General features: G+C 35.8%; 2 protein-coding genes across 2 annotated transcripts in view; both read right to left on the minus strand.

The window, feature by feature from the left end:
* cdc42ep4b (CDC42 effector protein (Rho GTPase binding) 4b) overlaps positions 1–6408 on the minus strand; it is a 48695-nt gene extending 42287 nt beyond the window's left edge. The window contains exon 1 of the mRNA XM_056469081.1: positions 6122–6408. The gene's annotated coding sequence lies outside the window, so the exon portion shown is untranslated. The remainder of the gene's footprint in view (positions 1–6121) is intronic.
* An 8911-nt stretch (positions 6409–15319) lies between these two features.
* The window catches only part of sdk2b (sidekick cell adhesion molecule 2b), a 153161-nt gene continuing 142133 nt past the window's right edge, over positions 15320–26347 (minus strand). Inside the window, 1 exon segment of the mRNA XM_056469338.1 lies at positions 15320–17198. Within this exon segment, the coding sequence (XP_056325313.1) occupies positions 16782–17198 (417 nt within the window). The 3' untranslated portion in view covers positions 15320–16781.

Genomic DNA, 26347 nt, shown 5'->3' on the forward strand with positions numbered 1-26347 from the left:
CAAATCTCAAAGGCTGTGATTTGTTTAATAAATATAATCGCTGGATGAGTCCATCAGAGTGGGACACAAGCACACATTTGCAATATTATCTGATGGTTGCAGTGATTCATAAAAGCGTTATGGTTAAATCAGGGTTTATACAGGTTTTATCAGGTCAAATTTAAGACTTTAAGAGCTTTTTAAGCATATTATGACTGAAATTTCAGACTTAAATAGGGCTAAATGCTTGGGATGCAACGATAAAGGCTTCTCAACACTGCGTTTCCGCACAGAACAAAACTGCTGCAACCAAAAAAAGTTACGCCAACTGTGCTAGTTTAAAGTTCCAAGCTTGTAAACCGAGGCAAATAAGCATGCACACTGGATTAAAGGCTGATTTTAACTATGGTTATGGCTATTAACTAAGTTCTGTCTTTTGTATGTGCAAGTTCGTATTTTGCGTTTGCATATAGGCATCGGCGTGCACGCACACGCTTTCCAGGTGCATCTAGTTGAAAGAATGCCGCATGGGAAGTTGGCGGTTCATTCCTCTGTGGCGACCCCAGATTAATAAAGGGACTAAGCTGAAAAGAAAATTAATGAATGAATAATAATAATAATAATATTTAATAAATAATATTTAACCTTGTTTACTTGTAACATTACTCATAATAATTAATCATTTTATTTTAATAATTACTTATTTTAGACCTGAATTAAAATTACCAACTTTGGCCAAATTGTGCAACCCTATACATTTGCACTTCTAACATGGAAGATTTTTTGTGTTACATTTTAAATCTGAAAAATGCTAATCATTTATCATTATCATAATTAGGAAAATTAAATAAAGAGGACTAAATAATAATTGTGGGTCTTTTTTTAGGGTAAAGATTGTAAATTGTGGTATTTTTTTCAGTAAAATTCAGATAAATGCATGAGAAACATTTTAAAAAGTGAAAAAGAGGGAATTGCTAGAGATGAAAAAGAAAACTAAGAAAAGGGGAAAAAAAGAACACAATGCATTTATCTATGAATTTTGCAGGTTGGCCTTAAAACACACACACACACACACACACACACACACACACACTGTCCTTGACCTACATCTCTCATGCTGCTATCTGGACCAGAAGTGTCTCATTCCCTGACTGCTCTCCACACAGGAATATCACAATGAGCTCCAGATTAACTGGCCAGCTTTAACTGCAGGTATACAGCGATTTGCTTTGTCTATCCGAGCAGATACTGACCTCAGAGCTCTGACATCAGGGTTGCTAAGAGACACTAATGCCACCTTTCACAAATATCGACACAAAGAATGACAAAAATGTCAAAAGGTCAAGGGTCAACGTTCTGGACCACACATAGGTGTTTATTATACATCCACTTAGCCTGTAGTGCTGATCATTTAGTCTCTGAAACAAGAATCAGACGGCCTATTTCAAACTTCTCTGAGCAACAAATTTATGTAACAAAAAATATTGCCAGTCATACTCACACAAGAATCATTTGATTTTTCAATACTAATAAACTATTAACTAGGGTTGGGCAATAAAGTCAATATCAGTATTTATTGAACATACACCATTGTCTATACCGATAAAAAAAAAGTTCGGTATGAAGGTTCGGTATGAGGCGCTATAGTTTTATTAAAATGTGGCTGATGAGCGCGTGCCCTGGAAGCAATGCCAATAAGCTTAGGGTGTCAGTTATTAATTTCCAATGGAGTCTTGCGACATGCACATGCTATGCAAGTGGCGTGCATGTGACGCGCGCAATTTCCAGGTACCCCTAGTTAAAGAAAAAACATCTGAACTTTTCCGAAAACCAATCTGCTTCACACTTTGTATGGAATATACACATTTCACTAATAACGGTAGACTAATTACGACAAACACAGCGCATGCAAACACTGCAGAGCTTTTTACTATTCTCCAATGATTTGTCTGTGTGTCATCCTCTGTGAAAACAGTTGCCTAGTTACAAGAGACACCATAAAAAATGGTGAAGGAAAGCACATGCTCGTGCTTGTCATTTCAGGTCAGAATAACAAAACATGCGAAAATGAGTGCCGGCAGCAGTGAGGAGATTGTAAATAAAAAAGGATGTTGCCAGAGTGGCTTTTTGGTTTCTTTTCTTGTGCATCCCAGCCACTAGCTCCCCATCTGAAATAGTTTTAGCATAGGGGCAATTCAGTCATTCAATTTCACGATTTGTAATGTTGCGATAGGTATTTGAATAATAATGGTTAGTACCTTTACTTGAAAGCTCAGATTTGATTATTATAATTTGCTTTGTTTATGGAGTTTGAGGTTTACTGTATTATTATTATTGACATCTTACAGATGTGGATCTACTTTTACCATTGCTCACACTTTTTAACATTTTAAAAATTCAAGTTTAAGATTCTCTTTAACACTTATGTTTATTTTATTATAAAGAGATGAGATATTTCGTTTAAATATTTGGTTTTTGACTATTTAAACTTTGCCTAATTAATGTTGGTAAATTAAAAAAAATCCTAATATTTCTAAATTGATTGTAAAAAATATTAAATAATTATCAATATTGAATGATATTAAACATGATATGGTGATTTTTTTTGCAATAATCGCCCAGCCCTACTATTTACTAAATAATTTAACTAATTATTTGTCAATTTAAATCTTTATTTGAAGTTGTCTTTCAACCATTTGCAAGCTTGTTGTTTAAAATATTTTAATACAAATATATTAAAATGAATATTCTGTTTATTTACGTTTATTTTCATAAATATGCTATTATATTGATGCTGAGTGACATTGGAAAATAATTGTGTTCACACTTTAACATTTTGTTTTCAACTAATAATTTTTAACAATTAAACCCTCATGCATGTCTGTGAAATCACTTTTGTAAATTAAATTAGCCATAGACATACACTGTAAAACCCAAAAAGTTAAGGTAACTCAAGTCGTTTGAGAAAACCAATTGGAACAAACCATTTAAGTTCAATAACTAATCCTAATGAGTACTGTGAACTTAATCCATTTGAGTAAACGGAGCAATTTGAGCACAGTAAAACCCGATAAATGAAGAGAACTCAAACCAACGGAGTACTGTAAAAGCCAATAAGTAAAGGCAACTCAAACCATTTGACTAAACCGATAGCAACAAACTATTAGAGTTAAAAAACTACTGTATATAATCTACTAAAACTAGTACTGTGAACTTCCTCCATTTAGGTTGAAGTAGTGAGGTATTTAATTAACTCATTACTTTCAACACTGAGTTCAAAACTCTTCAAATGAGTAGAATTAACTGTCAGTAAATTGAGTTAACTACACTCATTTCATTTAATAAAGTTGACTGTTGGGTTTTACAGTGTAAAAAACCCCCGTATTTTTTTTAAAGAGTCAGCCCAGGATACTCAAAAGCTGATTGTCCTGTTCAAACAGCCTATTAGGGTCAATCAATTTCACTCTGATAACCTTTCACAATACTAGAGCTCTTGCCAGTTTTGGGCCGTTAGCGTAACGAACTGTGAAAATGCAGCCATCTGATCCACATGCATTATGCAACAGATGCGACCATTAGGTTCAGGACAATATGGGAAATACATCTGGACGTCTAAAAGAGGTTCTTGGAATACTTGACTGGATTCTTGCCTTACTGCAACGTGGACTTTTCATTCCTCCAAGCGGTTACGTAACAATTCATTCTGTTATGAAGGGCAATAAATCTACCACTTCATCTCAGTACAGTAACAGTCCTAATATCAACACTTGGAATTTGACATTGCTATACTTATAACTTATATAAGATAATACTTATAACAATACTTATAACATATATACTTAAAAAAAAAAATCACAAGCTCCATAAAGTTCAACTGTTTAGATTGCCTTCCCAACAACCAGCAGATGCTAAAATCAAACATTAATCATCACTTTTTGTTAAGTGCAAGCTAATTTTCACACTCATTTTGTGCACTGCAGCCAACAAAAAACCTAGACTTACTTTTTGACAGCTGAAACAGAAAAACAGTGATTCTATAAGAACAGTAGGCTAAAGATCTGTCAATCCATGAACACAAAAAAGAAGAAGGGGAAAGAAACATTACACATTGAAATGAATCTCGAGCAGCAAAAAGCACATCTTAATTTACGTTTTACTTAAGTTTAGAATTTTAGACTTCGTTGGACTGTTTTAGGGTTATTTTTTTAGGGTTAACATTAATGCCTGTGAAATTAATGGATAATGTCCTGGCAGAAAATTACCAAGTACATTTTCCCTCTGTGTGTGTGTGTGTGTTTGTTTAACAATGCCAAAGGTAAGTGTGCCAGACACAGCAGATTAAAAGCCAAGACAAAACAAACAAACAGTTTAAATATAAGCCTCTGAACCATTTCTAGCCTCTATCTGCAGTTATACTGTCAATCTAATGTCTGCCACTCATTTTTATTCTAAAACAGAAGTATTTAATTTACTTATATAATTAGACATGGGATGATAACTGTTTTCAAGGTATACCGCGGTTTGGAAAGTCAAGGTTTTAAAACTGTCAACATTTTCTGCTATACTGGTCCTAAGGTATGTGTACGATATTTTATTTACGTTTTTTTAGGTAACAGTAACTCCAGCAGAAAAATATCTAAAGATGCCATTTTAAATTGTAAAAATAATCTGTGTCTTTGAAACAAATGAAGATAGCAGTGGTCAACAATCGATTTGAGTTATTTAGCCTGACATGTTTACTGCTCCAAAATATTTAAATGTTTCTAAAAAATAAAATATAAAAAAAGGGAAGAAGTTTTTGTTCTTTACCCAGAAATTTAAAAAGAATATATTTTACAGCAGTAACCACAAAACCACGATAATTTTATCCAAGGTTATCATACCTTCACAATCTTATACTGGCCCATGCCTATATATATATATATATATATATATATATATATATATATATATATATATATATATATATATATATATATATATATATATATATATATATAATTAATGCATTTTTTGAATTTCCTTCTATTAAAAAAGTACGTCTTAATTTATGTTTCACTTCAGTTTAGATTTTCATACTTCGTTGGACTGTTTTAGGTTGGCATAAATGCCCTTGAAATTAATGGATAATGTCCTGGCAGAAAATGACCAAGTACATTTTCCCTCTGTGTGTGTGTATGTTTAACAATGCCAAAGGTGAGCGTGCCAGACATAGCAAATTAAAAGCCTAAACTAAAAACATTTAAATATAAGCCTCTGAACCATTTCTAGCATCTATCTGCAGTTACATTGTCAATGTAATGTATGCCAGTCATTTTTTCCCTATACAATTTCAGTATTTAAATTTCTCTATATAATTAATGTATTTTCTGAATCTCCTTCTACGAAAAAGCACATCTTAATTCACATTTTAATTTTGATTTTTCGGACTTCATTGGACTGTTTTAGGTTTAACATAAATGCCTGTGAAATTAATGTATAATGCCCTGGCAGAAAATCCCCAAGTACATTTCCCTCTGTGTGTGTGTGTGCCTAACAATGCCAAAGGTGAGTGTGCCAGACACAGCAGATTAAAAGCCAAGGCAAAACTAAAAAAAAAAAACAGTTTAAATACAAGCCTCTGACCCATTTCCAGCATTTATCTGTTGTTACATTATGTTAATCCAATGTCTCCCATTCGTTTCTTATAATAAAATTGAAGTATTTCTTTATATAAATAATGTACTTCTGAAAACATTAAAAGTTCAATCTCCAAACAAAACAGTGAAACACCATGAACACTTTCACAGCATAAGGATAACTACAAACTAGAGGAATGTCTGAGCAGAGATCCACTAAATTTGTATCTGATACTTCACTAATACATTAAAATCTTATAACTGATATTAAAATGGGACCACCTTGAGTTATGAAGTCACGTTGACATTTAAATAAATGACTAATTGTGCCCTTATGACATAAACGCAGCTGACAAAGAGAAAACCACAACACTCGTATCAATGCAAGACACTTGAGGAGCAAAAGCGTCATTGTATGTCTAATCTAAAAGAACATACTTTTGTGTAAACTTTGGATGGCACCTTATGGAACATAAAGAGAAGTAGAACAAAGATATGAATCTATGTAAACCAAAAAAACTTACCACTGTTTGTTCTGTAGTATTTGGATCCCAGGAGCCTCAATGCCAAGTTTTGCTTCTCATCCAACAACAATAGACCAAGTTCAATGGAATCGCACTCCAAACAAAAGAGCACGGGCTGAATATAGTAGCAAAACACAGGCTCAGCTTGACGGAAGTCTTTAATATCCTTCAAACTTCACACAGCTTTATGATATAATCGCGCGTTCACAGATAACCAAAACTAGTTAAACAAGACAAACAACGCAGAATCCTGACGAGCGAGCCTCGGCGTGGTGACTCTTCTATTTGCGATGGCGCACTAATGCAGTTCAAGCGTCCAGACTGCCCTCTGAGCGTGTGTCTAAGCCACGCCCACAATTACGCCCCCACAAGCTGCATTGGACTAACCCCCGCCCCCACGTATGAAAGCTTTAAGATCCCGCCCTATTTTCTCAGCGCGGCATTGCACTCCGCCCCTTTCTAAAGTGATCTCTTTCTCCTCTCAGCTTTTGTAGGAGCAGTATCAGATTTACGACCAAAATTAGAAGCGTGTGAGTTTTTAAATGTATTATATTTCTGAGCTTGAATGTACTTTTTCCATCGCCATATGTGCAAAGTTTGGTGCAAAATGAAAATTAAATTAGCGATATAATTTGGATTTGTCATTACAAACCATAGTGTAATTTAAACTTTTAACGCTTTATAAATGGCAAAATTAAATATTCATTCATTTTCTTTTCAGCTTAGTCGCTTTAATAATCTGGGGTCGCCACAGCGGAACGAAGCATTAACTTATCCAGCATATGTTTTACTCAGCGGATGCCCTTCCAGCTGCAACCCATTACTGGGAAACATAGCTTACCCAATTCACCTGTACCACATGTCATTGGACCGGGTGCACCTCGAGGAAACCCACGCAAACGCAGGGAGAACATGCAAACTCCACACAGAAACACCAACTGACCCAGCCAGGGCTCAAACCAGCGACCATTCATTTTCTTTTCGACTTAGTCCCTTTATTAATCCGGGGTCGCCACAGTGGAATGAACCGCCAACTTATATGCATATATATATATATATATATATATATATATATATATAAAAACCAAATGTAATTGACAAATAGGTATTGTTGCAAAATTATTGTTTAAATGTTATTTGTGCATTTAGATACACCCTTAGGAAGCATATAAGATTACATTTTCATAATAACACTGTGCAATAGCAAAATTGAGAGTGTATTTCAAAATGCATTGACACTTTCTCATTCATTCGTTCATTCATTCATTCATTCATTCATTCATTCATTCATTCATTCATTTTCTTTTCGGCTTAGTCCCTTTATTAATCAAACCCGTTTGACTTCTGGTAAACAAAAAAGAAGATATTTTGAAAAATGTTTAAAAACTGGTAACCATAGACTTCCACTGTATTTGTTTTCCCTACTATGGATGTCAATAGTCACAGATTTTCAGCTTTTTTTAAATATCTTTGTGTGTGTGTTCAATAGAAGAAATAAAATCATAAAGGTTTGGAGTAAATAGTGAATAATTTTCCCTTTTTATTCCTTAAGTACTTGTACACCAATAGTTTTAACCAACCCAGTAGGTACAGGACATCAATATGATGTTAGATTGACGTTGTCATGGGATGTTGCAGTTTGTTTGGAAATGAAAATCGGGTCAGAACTCAAAATCAGGCCGATGTCATTGTTCAATGTCCAACCTAAAATTAACCAAATATCAACATCAAACTATGTTACAGCTTGACGTTGTGTGGACGTTACCACTATGACATCTATCAAACGTTGGATTTTGGTTGCCATATTTGACAAATAAATGTCAGTATTTGACTTCACTATAATGTTGGTTTAAGATTGTTGGCTTGACGTTATATTTTGGTCACTTTCCAACACAACCTAAAATCAATAAAATATAAACGTCATTGGACGTCGTTAGCGGTCTTCAAAATAACGTTGTCCTTAGATGCTGGCTAGACATTGAATTTGGGTCACCTGACATCACGATCTAAATCTAACCTAATATTAATGTCTTATGACACTGTGGGCCTGCTGGGAAAGTATGCACATCACATAAACCTTATCACAAAATTTCAACTCCATATTTCCAAAATGGCATTGTAAATAAACAGCCAAAATGGATTTAATATCTTTTTACATAATGTTCACACTTCACCATACATTACATGCAAAATGTAGCATAACCAGTAACATTCAAGTGGAGCATGAACATTTAAATCCAAATGACCCATCTGTGTGCGGCACGGTGGCTCAGTGGTTAGCACTGTCGCCTCACAGCAAGAAGGTTTGAGTCTCAGCTGGGCCACTCTGTGTGGAGTTTGCATGTTCCCCTAATGTTGGTGTAAGTTTCCTCTGGGTGCTCCGGTTTCCCCCATAGTCCAAAGACATGCAGTATAGGTGAATATACTACATGTATACTACTAATATGCGGTATAACTAAATTGGCTGTAGTGTATGAGTGCTTGTGTGAATGCTAGGGTGTATCTGTGTTTCCCAGTACTGGCTGGAAGGGCATCCACTGCATAAAACAAATGCTGGAATAGTTGGTGGTTCATTTTGCTGTGGTGACCCCTGATAAATAAGGGACTAAACCGAAGGAAAATGAATGAATGAATTAATTAATGGCCCATCTGTCAATAAAGTTTGTGTTTATAATAAAGCTGTAAAACCACCACACATTTACACAGTTACCCTCTCAAAGCAGCCAATAATAAGCCGCCCACATGGTCAAGAAACTTCCCTTAACTTCAACTTCTCATACCTCCAACAGGCGATTACTTCCTGAAAATGTTCTTTATGGTGCTACACCAAACCGGCTGATCAAGGGGCTCATATTCAGCTGTAAATTCCTACTCTATAATTGCCATCAAAAGCATTTGTCCAACCATTTGATCTCAGCGTGGCGCTTTTAACCCTTTTTGTGGAAGAGAAAAATAATATCATTTAATAATTAACACAAAACTGAAAGAAGTAACCACTAGCAGAAGACGGCTGCAGATGGTTCAAAGAAGAAATGCAGCTGCGGGGCTTCACAAGCACCATTGAATAAAACATTACGAGTCACAGCCCAGATGGAGGAGGAGTTGTTAAATTCTAACTGCATTATTAGCCTTCAAATACTTTTTTTTAATGTCCAGGGTTCCCATTCTAATCAAAAATAAAAAAAAATTAAATGAAAAAATTTCCACAAATTAGCAGTTTTCCATGTTTTGTGATTCATGTTTTTGGCATTTGGTTTGCAATTTATTTATGCTTTTGAATTGCATTATAAGACCTTGATCTTTCTTCCAACAACCTTTAACTTTAAAATGGTAAAAAAGGGGATTTTTATCAACATTGTTAATATTTTAAAGTGATGTATTGTCCTTTTAATAATCTGCCAGTACATTTTATGTCATCTTACAGACTTATTTCTCTCTATATTATTTATTATACATTATATTATTTCAAACTTAAAAAAAACTTCAGAGTTGAATGTTCAACCTCAAAAATCAACAGTAGAGATCAAGCTCCCATGATGCAATTCACCACCGTAAATAAGCGGAAAACACTTGTTAATCGCAAAACATGGAAGCTGTTAATTAACAGATTTTTTTTTTTTTACAGTGTGTCGATTGCTAAAATGTGAAATTAGCAGGATTTTTCTAATGTTATTGTTGAAGCAATTTTAACCATGTTGTTCATTCTGATTCATATGTGAGCTTTATATTGTTACCAGGTAAATTCTTTGTCTCATTGTTTCTCTGAGGGTTCCTTTTATATAATTCACAGAGGCCAATGGTTCTTGAGGTCGAAAAATGTAAAGAACTAAATGTAAATCAGTGTATATTTTCACAGCAAAACAAGAAAGGCTTCATAATTATAAATAACGCTTCAAATTTTGATAAAGATTGCAGCAAAATATGTAATTTTATGCTGCAATAGTCAGATTATCCCCCTGGAGAATACAGGATGGGTCTGGTTGAGAACCAAGCAAAAAAAAGGCAATATTTTAACAGGTAGAAACATGTGATCGCATTTGATTGCAGGATGACAAGAGGGAACAGAACAAAGTGGCACTGAAAAATAATAATAGGCAGAGGACATGAAAAAATGTGATAAAAATTGTGGTATAGAACAATACATACAGTTGAAATCAGAATTGTTAGCCCCCGCTTTAGATTTTTTTAATTTTTATTTAAAATATTTCCAAATGATGTTTAACAGAGCAAGGAAATTTTTACAGTATGTCTGATAATAATTTTTTCTTCTGGAGAAAGTCTTGTTTGTTTTATTTTGGCTAAAATAAAAGCAGTTTTTAATTTTTTAAGAACCATTTTAAGGTCAAATTGTTAGCTATTAAGCTAAAAAGCTCTTTTTTTCAACTGTCTACAGAACAAACCATCATTATACAATAACTTGCCTAATTAAACTAACCTGCTTAGTTAACCTAATTAACCTAGTTAAGCCTTTACAGTAAATGTCACTTTAAGCTATATAGAAGTGTCTTGAAAAATATCTAGTAAAATATTATTTACTGTCATCATAGCAAAGATAAAATAAATCAGTTATTAAACATGAGTTATTAAAACTATTATGTTTAGAAATCTGATGAAAAAAATATCTCAATTAAACCGAAATTGGGTAAAAATAAACAGGGAGTCTAATAATTCAGGGGAGCTAATAATTCTGACTTCAACTGTATATATTGAAAGTAAAAATTACAACAACAAAAAATTCCATCACTTCATTAATTCCATTAAATTAGAGAAATTCCATGACCAGTGGGAACCTTGTCCTTTTTAAAAAACTACAAGAAAAATAAAAAATAAAAATTCTACAGACCAATGGTGTCAAAGTCAGTTCCTGGAGGGCCTGCACAGTTTCAAGTTTCAACCCTGCTTCAACACACTTACCTGGAGGTTTCAAACAAGCCTAAAGGACTCAATTAGTTTGATCAGGTGTGCTTGACAACTGTGCAATAGACTGATATAAGTCTATTGCATTTAAACCCATTGCCTCCTATGCCATACAAGCTCTAGACGTGCTGTGTTCACAATCCTTACATAACCCAAGATTATATAAGCATATTTCTATTTTTATGTGTTTGGCTGGTCCACATGAATCATTTATGTCGAAAGCCATTAAGTTGACTTCAGGTATGCCGTTTTAGAAACACCTGTCTTTGATTCGACCTTTCTTGGGGTGAGGAGCATGAAAATATTTTGTGCTTTGAAACAAGTTCCTCCATCAGAACATACAATATGTTCTTACTACCATTATGGGCTTGCAAGTCAGCATTAGGAATTATGATATGCTGTATTTAGATTAAAAATAAATTGAATTCAATCAAATAGAACACCAAACGGACACTGGGATGGGTATAATGTGGAGTTTCCCTGAGTTTAAAGCATTCCTGCCATTTTCTTTTCGTCTTTGACGTCATTAACATTTAAAATAGTGCTCTTTACTGCTTTCCATGCTCTTCCAATTGCATATTTTGTATATTTATTATATCTTAAACCTTACTTGGCATTCAGTGTCAACAGAAAAGTAATAATTTCATTATACTGGCAATTCATTTCCTTTATACGACAATAAACGCTTTGAATCTGGAATCTTTAACATAATCAGAAACTGTAGATTGAATCAGGTTTGATTGGCTTTCTTCTCTGCACTCGGGAGAGCACTGTGATTGTAGACTGTCTCAAGCTAACAGATGCTTCCAACATAACAGGATTTCACAGGTCTGTTGATCCGATTTATCCACACTCATTAACCCAATGAGAGCATACTGTAGGATTGCGAACGGTGAGTGACAGGCCTCATGGATGTCCATCAGAAGCTTAAAATGGATTTTCACACCCTGAAGGATCTATACGATGTACTAAAGTACACCAAAATGATCACCCACACACATTTTGCCAAGTAGGTCATATTTTAGTCCTGGAAATCAATCTTATCAGTCCTATCAGACATTAGGGTTAAGGTTAGGGTTAAGCCAAGAAACCTACATACAAGAATGCAGTTGCAGACTGGTACACTTGGCAATGTAGTGCAAAAGTATAATGCTATTAGACTGAGTTTGAACAGATTGTTTGGATTTACAGTCAGTGATGTTCTTGAAGCAACAACAACAGATTAGGAAGTCTATAAACCAACCTATGTGAAGCCAAGCATTGAAGACTTCAAGAACAACATATACAGTACACTTCATTTTACTGAACGTACACATAGACATCACCTAACTGCAAGTTAAGTATGTTTATATATAACAACTTTAACTGTTAAAAGCTATTAGTTACAAGTTAATTAAAGTTATTCGTAGCTAATGTAGTTATAGTAACTAATAACCTTAACTTTTCCGAATTTGATTGTAATGCAATAAGTAAAGCTACATCGAAACAATAATGAATGTGAAAAGCGCTATACAAATAAACTTGAATTGAACTGAACTATAAGGAACACTTCCTAGCAAACACTAATCGAATTGATTTGGCTGTTCCCAAACTTTATCTGACAAATCTGGTAGTAAAGGCCCAATCCCAATTCTACCCCTTAGCCCTTCCCCTTACCCCTACCCTTCATTTTGTGTGTTCCTGTGAAGGGGTAGGGATATCCCAATTCTTTTTAGCTTGAAGGTGTAGGGCTAAGGGGAAGGGTAGATACCCATTCGAACTGAGATTTTTCAGGACCACACTCGAAACCCAGGGCTAAGAAAATTTCCCAGAATACACCAGCCACAATGGCATGATATTTGCACCCAGAAGTCAGGAGATGCACAAATTAGTATTTTTTGTCATTATTATGAATTTTTACAACACACAAGCACATGTTTTAATACATTCATAAACCGCGATTGTGTTTTACCGTCAAGCTTAAAATAAACCCAGCTAAAATAAAAAATGCTAAATTTGGCTCTCTATAATCCATAGTAAAACTCCTGCATAGCAGTCCCACAACATTCTGACACTCGATTCCCCTGTCAGAAAAGTCTAGTAGCTGGGAATGTCCTTTTACAGTGTCTGCTATAATGGTAATGTTGCGTTTGTGTGTTTACATAGATGAATATGGCCACTGTGTGAATGCGCAGTACAGTTACGATCTTATTGTCACATTAGACTGTTATGATAACATAATATATGCTTTCTGTGATTTCCTGAAGATAAATAACAAAAAATAACACAACTGAAATAACTACAGCAGTCACGATCGTCTGAGCATGAGATTGTGATGACATATGATGATGTGTGCAGGTGCTGTAGTGGTGTCCCATTTCTTAGGGGTCAATTTTGAAGCATTTCCCTTTCAATCTCTGTTCATACCTGCCAACATTTATCTCTGAAAATCTGGGAGACTTGGGGTGGGGTGATTTGGTGTCAGGGATGAGGTGTCTGAGGGCACACTCACACTATGATATTCGAACTGTGCCCAGGCAATTTTCCCGATTCGTTTGAGAAGTGTCAATGCTCTGATTCAGGCTCAGGTGTGGTTCAGTTGGCCGGCCCTGGCCCTGTTGGAAGAGGTGTGCCAGAGCACGGTTTACTTGGGCTTTGGCGCGATAAGCTTGTTGTGTAAGTGCAAAGCACGCCTGAGTCCGAAACTGAAGACGCAATGTCACTTTTAAGGGACTATTTAATATGGATTTATTAATCATTCTTACTGTTCAATAAATGCCAACTGTCATAGTTTAATAAAGACACAAACCCCTCACTGCACGACAGCTGCACCCTCAGCAAACCTCCTAATACCTGCAGCACCAGGACTTTTAAGATAATTTATGAGCATCAAAAGAGGTGGATCTGTACGGCAAAGTGTTTGACTGGGTGTCACTGCATCCCAAACGACTAACAATAATACAAAATAATATAACTAAAGTAATCTCCACTGCGCTGAGCGAGAGTGCTTCTCTTCCTGTTAAACTGAACAGTCGCATCATCGATGATGCAAGCGTGCTCAGGTCCGGTAGGTAAAAATGCAATGTGAGTGCAGGACGAGGGGAAGAGGGGATGGGGGACAATTGCGCTTTGGCACGGTTCAAGGCAACTGTACCTAATGTCAGTGTGCCCTGAATAACACAGCTGAAAACCGGGTAAGTAGCTGTACTATGCACCGGGTTTCGGGCAGCTGCTACGATCAGATACTATACCAAAGTCGGTGACCTGGGGTGTTACAGACTGTACTAAAAAGCTGAGGACTGGGAGGGGAATACAGGAGTTTTCCGGTAGAAATAACAAAACAGGAGGGTGGCAGGAGATGGGTCTGAAATACAGGAGACTCCCGGGAAAAACGGGAGTGTTGGCAGGTATGTTTCAAGGGCCAAGGGAAAGGGGTAGAGGTACAATGATAGAATTGGGATTGGATCTAAATCACAGTTATGACTTTCATTTTCAAACTGTCTGTTAGTTATTTTATTGTCAAGATCTGAGATGAACTCTCTGCTGCTGCTTTCAGCAGTATGGCAATAAATGTCACGTAAAATGGTATTTAAACTCAGATTGAGAGCATTTAACACTGAATATAGCACATACTCAGTACCTGAGGTGGTCTTTGTCATAGTAGTATATGTTGTTGTTCTGCTCCAATGTTGCGGATATAGAAATTATTTCTAAAAAGTGAAATTTCGCATGTCGCAGTCTCTGAAAATTCGGACAAAAAGGTCATTATAACATGGAAATGATAACTTTTATCACATGTTGAGGTGCCTCGTCACATGTAGTTACGACACAGTGTTAGCGAAACCCTCCTAGTTCAACTCACCCCCCGCAAGATTCAAACAACTATTGATGACATGAGAGTCAAACTGAAGAGGCTGCTAAAGACCTCATCTAGTATCAGATGCTAGCCATTGGTGGCCATATATTGTTCTTAATGGATGATCCCTACTACACACATTGCAGAACATATATGATGTTTAATATGCAGTCAGATCCCAAATTGCTAGTTAGAGAGTATGAAGTTCTTGGTTGTATTAATAAGAATGTTGTGGTGGATCAACTTCATTTGGCTATGGTGGTTTAAAAGCTGGGCCAGCAATGATAAAACTGACGACAGACTCATGCTTGTTTTCTTCAGTTGCTTCAGGCTAATATGTAGCCTTAGTGTCTATTGTAATGTCTCGATAGCTAAAGGACACTTTCAGTTATATTCACCCACTTTCTCGACTGAATTCCCCTCAATTTTCAACGTTCAAACCAGTACCTTTTGCAGAAAACATAATTTATTTAGGAATATACTGTGTTCAGGCAGACTGAGCATGTGATTGACCTTGTTTATACAGACAGTAAAATCACTTCACGGAAAAGAAATAGCAAACAACATCATTAAACCTCACAAGTAAGCTGTGCAAGTGCCGTTTAGTTCTCTGCTGGCGTTGTGTTGGGTCCCTTAGTCCGTTTTCTTTTATCTTCAGTAACTTTGAATAGCCGTGTCGAAGCGAAGTGTTGAAAAAATCCATGTGGTTTAAAGTTCACAGGTACAATACATATGCTTGGTTGCACAATCTTTGAAATGTTGTCAGCGTCTATGACGTTGTTGGATGAGCAGGGAAAGGAATATCCAAGAGATGTGTGAAGAGGAACTCTTTGATGACAGTTTTTTACCTCCAGCTTCGCCTGAGATGCTGGTTAATATCTGATATCCACTGTTATTTATGTCCAACGTTACCGCTTGCACGGCCGAAGTGCAACCTGAACCTCAGGATGATGACATCATAGAGTCAAATCAAAAGGAGCAACAATGACCCTGCCCACCACATACACACACACATACACACAAACATACACCCGCCGCTGACACGAACAACTCTGAATCCAGAGCAATAGTATAATAATATCATAGTGAATTAGACTCTTACATATTTGGCCTTTCATCTATCACAAGGGAAAATATACTCGTTCTCAAGTCCTCAATCTACATTTCATCTCTCCGGAACAAAACATTCAATACACAGATTAGCGTGAAGCACTTACTTTGACCTTTGGCCTTCTCAAAGCACTGACCTGTGACATCAATAAATGATGCTAGCTTTCCAACTCAAACATGTGCTAAGTGCAGGCGAGTCTTTATCAGATCATACTCAAATGAACTTTAACCTCCCCTAATCACCGCGGTACTTTGCTATCTGTGTAGGAACAAAAGTACCGCAGTAAAAAGCCACCATTTAGCATTTTTCATGATGTCAGTCACCGCTGGTTGTCCAAGTACTGAGCGCTATTTATTTATTTATTTATTTAAAATGTCTTTTTCATGTGTTGTCTGTCCAGCATTCGTAACATAGTGTTGGTGTTGTACTTTTGTGGAACAAAACAAAAAGATGAGAGCCAAACAAAAAAGAAAGTGAAACAAAAAGTCATGCAGTTAATTCAGCCAGCAAAAAATAAACAAACCAATGCATTTACATGTCTTTCCAAGTGATTGTCTTTCATTATAAACAGAGTGTACACACAAGCAAAGAAACAAAACAACAAACGCAAAACCGAAAGAAAATAAAAAAAACAAACCATGTGTGATCAAAGGAAGTATACAAAAATGAAGGTAAAGCACAACAGATCCTGGGCTTGATGTTTGTTGCCGTTCTTCAGTAGAGTGACCAGGCGTTTAGGAAAACAAGATCCCCTTGTCTTCGTTTTGTGTTTCCATGTATCCGATATCTTCATCCTATCAAACAAATGAGGAGAAGCCTGCGATAGGGGCTCGGGAGCCCGGAGCCAAGCTGCTTGGGGGCCGATAAAGTGTGCCATGCTGACTGGGTGGGTTGGAGCTCTGCTGGGATGGAGTGGGAGTCCGGCTGCCCTTGGGCCTGAAAAGGCTGCCAGTTTGGGACTGGCTCTGGGGCGTAGGAGAGCTGAGCTGAGGGGGGAACGGTGGCAGAGGAGGAAGAGGAGGCAGAGGCGGAGGAGGGGCGCAGTGTTCGGGCTCACCAGACTCAGACTCGGTGTAGTTGTAGGCCTGCGCTCTGGATATTCCCTTCTGCTGCCTGCGCCAGGAGTTGTAGTACGTCGGGTCGCTGATGTAGTGGTTGACAAAGGAATGGGTCTTCTGGCGATTGGGGTCCACCTCATATTCACTGTCACTGCCCTACAGAGGAAAGAGAGGGAAAAGGTGAGTGATGGAGAGCCAACTGCTTCTGTAATCTCAGATTCAAGGGGGGAGATGATTTGAGAAGGTGTCCGAGTTCACTCCACAGAATCTAGAATGCTCTAGAAATGATATCCGTTTGTCATTTTGACAGCTGGGTCATAGGTATGCTCAGTTATCAATACAGCATGAATTATATACAGTACTATGTAAAAGTTTGGGGTCAGTGTGGTTTGAGGTAATACTTTTTTTTTTTGGCAGAGAGGCATTGCTAATGTTACACTAAAATATTTATATTTCCATTGAATTAAAGAAATAGTTCACCTCAAAATGAAAGTCATTTAATCTCCATCACCTTTATGAGTTTCTTTCTTCTATTGAAGATATTTTGAAGAATGCTGGTTGATGCGACCCATTTATTTCCATAGTCGGACAACAAATGCTATGGAAGTCAGTGGGTCACAGGATCCAGCATTTTTCAAAATATCTTATCTGTTGTGTTCAACAGAAAAAAATGAAACTCAAACAGGTTTTATCAAGAAAAGGGCGAGTAAATGATGGCAGAATTTTCATTTATTGGTAAACTGTCTCTTTAATTGTACAAACCTGACAACAGTCCTTTTGAATATTACACAAGGCTTATGTTAATTTCTTCTTTAAATTTGTTTTTTTGTTACTGATCCCCAAACTTGTGTTAGCTGTAATTTAGTATATTTGTAATAATTAATAACTGTCAATTGTAGTATTTTATACTGTACATTGGTAGTTAATGTGAAGAAGTTCAACCCAGCTATCAAATATGCTACATTATTTATGCAGTATTGGGTAAAAAGTTGAATTTACTTCTCAACTGAAAAATAAAAAAGGCTACAGTGAAAGTTAATAAAGGTTAAAAGAACAGAAATGATGACTTGTAAGTGTGAGTTCAGTGGATATGATCAATTTGAGTTAATCATTCAGTCACAGAAATTTGAATTACTTTAATCACCATCGCATCAAAGTAAAACAAACTTCAAGTTACCATACAGTATGAACGTTAAGTAAAAACCTTCTAGTTATAGTATCTAGATTATAATCTTTTGTTTTATCAAACAATGTGTTGCGAGCTCTTTGTCTTATTCTACTCTCATAACATGAAATAGACCATGATGAACCACGATGGAAACCTGATTACATGAAAAATGTCCAAATCTATTGGTCCACCTTTGGAATCTCTATATTCTCTTCCCAAATAATCAAACCTTCATTAACTGTAGGAAGGAAGTTGTGAAATACAAAGGAGCACATTGATTAATTTGGCAAAAATGATCCCAAAATGAAAGAAAATCAAAACCCAAAAAGGGAAAAGACCCTATCTACTTTATAAAATAACCTTAGTACCACTGTACACTCTGGTACCAGTCACACGCTGAGTTTTGGGGGGTTTGACCATGTATGAATGAACCTAATGAAGAGGATAGGAATGGACAAGCACTAGGAATCGACTTCCTGTCAATCGATGCACAATGCATTTCCTCACCCATTGAGTCGGAAGAGTTTGAAGGCCCCCAGTCTTAAAGGAGAAAACAAGCGCCTCCTAGAGGTAAACAGAGACATGGGGTTTAAAGCAGTGAATTATGGGCCCTAAATCATTTTTCATGGGACAAACAATGGCTGCTTTTTTTTTTAAAATGGTGCATTACCCATACAAAAAAAATATTTTCATATCAGATGTATTGTATCAACCGTAGCTGCGAAGTTACAATAAATCCTGAACACTGCTCAAGTTTGTAAAGAAACGTTTTAATGAGCTTAAATATTTGTAACAATGAAAAAATTTGCAGTTTGCAGGATTAGCATAACAATTTAATAAATATTACATTATTATATTCAGTATTACAATTCAGTGTAACGAAATGTCTTTTTTTGCTTAAGAATATATTCATTTTAAGCCTTAATCTTTGTTTTTACCTTTTCTAAATCACAAACGATATTAAAACAAACCAAAACAAGTCAAATAAAACAAAATCAAATCAAACAAAACACAACAAAGTAAAACAAAAAAGAAACAGATATGAAAACTAAATAAACTAAAACCAAACAAAACACAAACAACTAAAACACGAAGCTAAACCAAAATTTTAAACAAAAACCAAGTCAAACAAAAACTAAATCAACATAATTACAAAGCCAAACAAAATTAAACAAAAACAACAAAACAATCCAACCAAAAACCAGACAAAATAAACAAAACAAAACAAAACAATAAAGAAACCAACCCAACTGACTCTAATTGGACCTGTCTGATAACCATCAGTATATCTAAACGTACTGTTAAGGAAATCAAATACCATGCTGTAATACCAGCAGGCTTTGTAGCATGATACATTTTTTGTAAGGGTAATGCGGGCTGGGAGTACATCTTCTCAACACTTTCTTTGACACTTTAATGCATTTCTTGGAACAACGTTGGATAATTTCCTCATGACGGCCTCCTACATTCTTTGTCAAGACAAGACTCTGCACTAAAACAATGGACAACTGTATGCAGATCTGCTTTCCATTATTATCTCTCTTCCACCACCACCATCATTTATCACAACAACTTTCCTTTTCACAGCACGACATTTCTGGAGTTTCACCAAAGATGCATTCTAAACTACCAACAAAATGCCAACTGGAGAAGAAATGAAAACTGAATATAAGAGAGAAGAAACACTATGGCTCAGGGTTTTATGTAGACTTGTCAATCCTCAACAACACTTTTTGCTCTCCCTGCATCAAGAACTCAATCTGGGAGTGTTCATTTTGTACATTAATGGGCTGATTCTGATTGAAATTCTGTTTTATTCACCTTTTGAAGTCTTAGACTTTATGAGTATGTATTTATATATAAATGGTCACACTTTACAATAAAGTTCCATTGGGGAGAAAGTACATTTGAATGGTTGTTATCGCAGAATAAAGCCCGACAGAATTATCAGCGGCCCGATGCCAAGTGAAACACTGTTGTATAAGACTGAAAAGTTTATTATGTGAAAACGACCATCCTAGATGTACTTTATCTAGCTTATTACATGGCTACTTGCCACAAAAACATATAAATTAGACACATAACATTGTTCTTTAAATAAATTCTTTAAAAAACACAAATCTGACATAAGCAAAACAGCTGATGGCGAATACTATAACATGCGTGTTATTCTGTCACAAGATGGCGCCAAATGGTCAAAACGCAAAGCTGACAGAAATGAAAACAGCTGATGGCGCATACAATAACAAGTGCATTTTTGAGTCACAAGATGGTGCCAAATGGTCAAAAGAGCAAAGCTGACAGAAACAAAAACAGCTGATGGCGCATGCAATAACATGCGCATTGTTCAGTCACAAGATGGCGCCAGATGGTCCAAAATGCAAAGCTTACCGAAACGAAAACAACTGATGGCGAATACAATAACATGTGTATAATTCTGTCACAATATGGCGCCAAATGGTCAAAATGCAAAGCTGACAAAAACGAAAACAGCTGATTGCGTGTACAATAACATGTGCTTTATTCAGTCCCAAGATATCGCCAAATGGTCTAAACGCAAAACTGATAGAAACGAAAACAGCTAATGGCGAATACAATAACATGTGCATTATTCAGTCACAAGATGTTGCCAAACAGTCAAAAACGCAAAGCTGACTGAAACAAAAACTGCTGATGGTGAATACAATAACGTGTATTATTCTGTCACAAGATGGCGCCAAATGGTCAAAAACGCAAAGCTGACAGAAACGAAAACAGCTAATGGCAAATACAATAACATGCGCATTATTCAGTCACAAGATGGCGCCAAACGGTCAAAAACGCAAAGCTGACAGAAACAAAAACAGCTGATGGCACATTCAATAACATGCACATTATTAGGTCACAAGATGGCGCCAAATGGTCACAAACGCAAAGTTGACAGAAATGAAAACAGCTGATGGCACATACAATAAGTTGCACATTGTTCAGTCACAAGATGGCGCCAAACGGTCTAAACGCAAAGCTGACAGATACAACAACAGCTAATGGTGCATATAATAACGTGTATTATTCTGTCACAAGATGGCGCCAAATGGTCAAAAACGCAAAGCTGACCAAAAAAACTAACAAAAAAACAGCTAATCGTGAATACAGTAACATGTGCATTATTCAGTCACAAGATGGTGAAAAACAGGTGATGGTGCATACAATAACATGTATAATTCCGTCACAAGATGGCGCCAAACGGTCAAAAAACGCAACGCTGACAGAAACGAAAACCAGATAAATAGAGCGTAGACTAACCTATGTATCATTCATTCACAAGATGGTGTCAAACAGTCAAAAACTGTGGCGTGACAGAAAAACTTACACATGAATGTGGATTTAAGAATATGGAATTGAAAGTATTTACTGACGGTGTATTCAAGATGATTCAAAGTTCTCAGATGAGTCTGTGTTATTTAGTGGTTGTTATCTCGGGATAACTTACCTTGGAATGTTGTGACTGACCAATCAGAATTGAGTATTCCATACATCCGGATTAATGATAATATTTACTAACATGAACAAATAACGAACAATACTTATAGCATTTACTAAACATTATTCAACATTTAGTAATGCACCAAATTGATAATATTAGTTGATGCACTGTGCTAACATTAACACTGATCAACGTGATTATGATCAACTAACATAAATAAAGATGAATAAAGACTGTAATACATGCATTGTTAATTGTTTGTTCATGTTAATTTATAAATTAACTAACATTAATTATTCTAATCTTATTTTAAATATTACAAATGACATAAATAAACAAATTAATGAAATCCCCTGAATGTTAATACATTTCAACCTATTCGTAACTTTAGCACAAAAATCTGAACACCGGATAAGGTCTAGATTCATACAAAGGGGATTTTGGGTATCTCTTTTAATCACTCAAATCTGAAAATACTGCATAAAAATATCAGCTTAAAAATTAATATAAAAAATTACTTAAAAAAAAAATCAACAAACACAAACTAATGAAGTACAACAAACAAAACACTTGTAATATAATAGTCAATTTTGGATGATTTCTATACATTTAGAACGTGTTTTTGACTGCAGCATCTAGTCGTAAAGACACATTTTTGGCAAACAGTTCAGCATTTTTCAGTGTCTGTCTATGTGTTACAGTGAAAAATCTCAGAATGCACAAATCTCTCTCTGGCACAGCATTCTTGTAACATGCACACACACATATGTGCCACACATGCCTGTGTTTAAATTCCACAGAGGAGAGCAGTTTCCCCCAAACCCGCCCTTCATCCCCCAAAACAAGAGCTGCACAGGCAATGCAAAATCCATTTATCCATTTCCCCTTTCAAATAGCAGGAACATTTTGGAAAAAGCCATATGATTAAACGCAGAACACTGGTTTATATCTCTATACATACGAGAAAGTTCCCATTTTGGAATATAAATATATATATATATATATATATATATATATATATATATATATATATATGTGTGTGCATTTAGTTGAAATTTTGTAGTTTGTCACTTTTATTGTTTTGCAATAACCCGTTTGAATTAAAATGTATAATCTTTCTATTCCTAAAGACGTTCAGTGACCAAACTCTTATTTTAATAGACATAACTGTTAAATAGAAATGTTTTGTTTGTATAGTATTGTCTACATTCACTGAGAAATGGGTACAAATATTTATTTTCAAAAGGGGGTGTACTTATTTATGCTGAGCATAACATAAGTTCAAAATATTGAAACAAATGTAAAATTAATGATCCTGAATTACTATCTTACCCCAAGATTGCATATTATTAAGCGTATAATGATATAAGCTTATTAAATGGTGGCAGTTTTAATGAAAGACATTCCAGTCATTCCAGCAAATTCAACAACTCAATAAGCAGCAAACAAAACCCCCTGCATTTCAGCTTTGAAAGCTTTTTCTGTTCAGCGTGAACACACAAACTGACACTGTGTGTGTGTGGTCATCAAAACATGTCACAGTGACCCACCCCTGCTGACACAGGAGGGTCTGACAGCTGTTCACTCCCCACAAACATGTTTGTTTGCATTCATTCACTCCACTGGAAAGTCAAATATGACAGAAATCCACTCTTTGAAAATAAATCAAATGAGAGCCTGTCAGCTGTAATATGAGTGTTTGGCCAAAACACCTGGAAGGAGAATTCAGCTCAAAATGAAAGGCAATTATACTGGTGATTATGTAGAGGTGACTGGAAAAAGAACTGTTCTGTTTGTTGTGACAAACTAAAAACAAAAGAGAAAAAAAAATCTGGAAGAAAAGATGTTGGAGGTAAAAAAATTAATAAAAAAAAACCAAAAAAATTACTATTCACAGTAGGCCAAGCTGGTCTCGTACGGTTAGATTTATGCTTTATATCTACATAAACACTGCTTGTAAAAATTATTCATGAATGAATGAGTAAAAAGAAAATCAAACATGGAGTCTCTCAAAAATACTTCTGCATGAGGAATTACTTTCTTCCACCATTCATTCATATATGCAGCTGACTGTTGTATAAATATATGCATATACACTCACCTGCCACTTTTTTAGGTGCTCGTTTCTATTCAGTCAAATTTCTAATCAGTCAATTACAAGGCACCAACTCGATGCATTTAGACATGTAGACATGGTCAAAACGATCTGCTGCAGTTCAAACTGAGAATCAGAATGGGGAAAAAAGGTGATTTAAGTGACTTTGAACGTGGCATGGTTGTTGGTGCCAGACGGGCTGGTCTGAGTATTTCAGAAAGTGCTGATCCACTGGAATTTTCACACACAACCATCTCTAGGGTTACATAGAATGGGCTGAAAAAGAGAAAATATCCAGTGAGCGGCAGTTCTGTGGGCGCAAATGCCTTGATGATACCAGAGTTCAGTGGAGAATGGCCAGACTGGTTCGAGCTGATAGAAAGGCAACAGTAACTCAAATAACCACTTGTTACAACCAAGGTATTCAGAAGAGCATCTCTGAACGCACAACACATCCAACCTTGAGGCAGATGGGCTACAGCAGCAGAAGACCACACTGGGTGCCACTCCTGTCAGCTAAGAACAGGAAACTGAGGCTACAGTTCGCGGAGGTTCACCAAAATTGGACAATAGAAGATTGGAAAACGTCGCCTGGTCTGATGAGTCTCAATTTCTGCTGTGACATTCGGATGGTAGGGTCAAAATTTGTTGGCAGTGCTATGAAAGCATGGATTCATCCTGCCTTGTATCAACAGCTCAGGCTGGTGGTGGTGGTGTAATGATGTGGGGGGAGGGTATTTTTCTTGGCACACTTTGCGCCCATTAGTACCAGTGAAGCATAATGTCAATGCCACAGCCTACCTGAGTATTGTTGCTGACCATGTCCATCTCTTTATGACTAGTGCACCCATCTTCTGATGGCTACTTCCAGCAGGATAATGAGCCATGTCATAAAGCGCGAATCATCTCAGACTGGTTGAACATGACAATGACTTCACTGTACTCAAATGGCCTCCACAGTCACCAGATCTCAATCCAGTAGAGCACCTTTGGGATGTGGTGGAACGAGATATTCGCATCATGGATGTGCTGCTGACAAATAAGGCAGTTCTGAAGGCAAAAGGGGGTACCACCCAGTACTAGTAAGGTGTACCTAATAAAGTGGCCGTTAAAAGTAATAAATATTATTTAAAAAATTATACTTAAGAAAGTAAATACTACTAAATAAGCATTTTACATGCAATAATTATAAAAGTAAATAAAATAAATAAACTATTCAATTAAAGACAACGAAACTCATAAGCAACATTTAATTTTGTAATCATTTTGAGCAACAATTTTTGTTTTATGTTAAAAAATGTGTTGCCAAATCTTTAATAGATGGATTGATAGATAGACAAATAAATAAATAAATAGGTGGAACTGCATTAAAGGCAAAATAACATTATAAGTAAATATGTGAGCAAGCACAAAAATAACAATAAACACATAAAAGATAGGAAATCTTTGACTGGATTGCTTAATGAATCCTCAGATGGGAGGATCAGATTTGGAACTGCTTGTTTGGCATGTATGTTTAGTCTCCTGCCAAGAGAGAAAGTGGGCCAAGATGTTCCCATACGAAGAAGAAAAAAAAACCTAAATCAGTTTTGATTATAACCCCGGCCCTACAGAAATCCCTTCAGCACATCTCAAACTCACTCTAGCCTAACATATGAGAGAGAAATACATGAGGTCCAAGCATATTTTACACTGGATTACGGCTGTTGTTTTCTGTCTGATGCATTGCTAAAGTGGCATTACGTTTGTGACATTTCCATCCAATCTGCTCCAAAAAACACAGAGATTTAGGTTTCGAGGCAAACGTGACGGTCAGGCAAACTCATATATAGAGGCTGAAGGATGAGAGCAGAACAAATCCTGTAGCGGCACAGATATAAGCTTAGAGAAGTCCCACATATTTCTCACAGTCATTACTATATTAAACACAGCTAGAGGGCAGACAGACAAAGACCAAAAAACATTACACTGGAAAACTCTATTGTTGTGTAGTCTGAAAGAAATAACAGGAAATGATGCGTTCACATGATTATGATCAGTGTCTTTCAATGTTGTTTGTATTAATTGCATTTACATATTTTGCTATTTGTTTAAATCAGTTGATATTTTTAATTCAATTTAAAGTAAAAACAAAGTTATAATAACACTGGTTGTAATAATATTTCACATTGTTCATTTTATTTTAAACTAATTAATACAGCCCTGGTGAAGAGATTTAATCCCTAACTAACTAGCTAACTAACTAACTAGCAAACCAACTAACTAGCTTAGTAACTAAGTAAATAAATAAACAGATTAATAAATAAATAGTCTCATGCTGTGTAGTCTGAAAGAAATAACAGGCAATGGTGCATTAGAATGTTTATGATCAGTGTCTTTCAACATTGTTTATATTTGTGGCATTTGCATATTTTTCTATTTGTTTAAAATAGTTGACATTTGCATATTTTTAATTCAATTTAAAGTAAAAATTATATATATATATATATATATATATATATATATATATATATATATATATATATATATATATATATATAATCTGTAATAATAAAGCTTGCAGTAATATTTAACTT

This window comes from Danio aesculapii, chromosome 12, assembly GCF_903798145.1.
Source record: "Danio aesculapii chromosome 12, fDanAes4.1, whole genome shotgun sequence".
Classification (NCBI taxonomy): domain Eukaryota; kingdom Metazoa; phylum Chordata; class Actinopteri; order Cypriniformes; family Danionidae; genus Danio; species Danio aesculapii.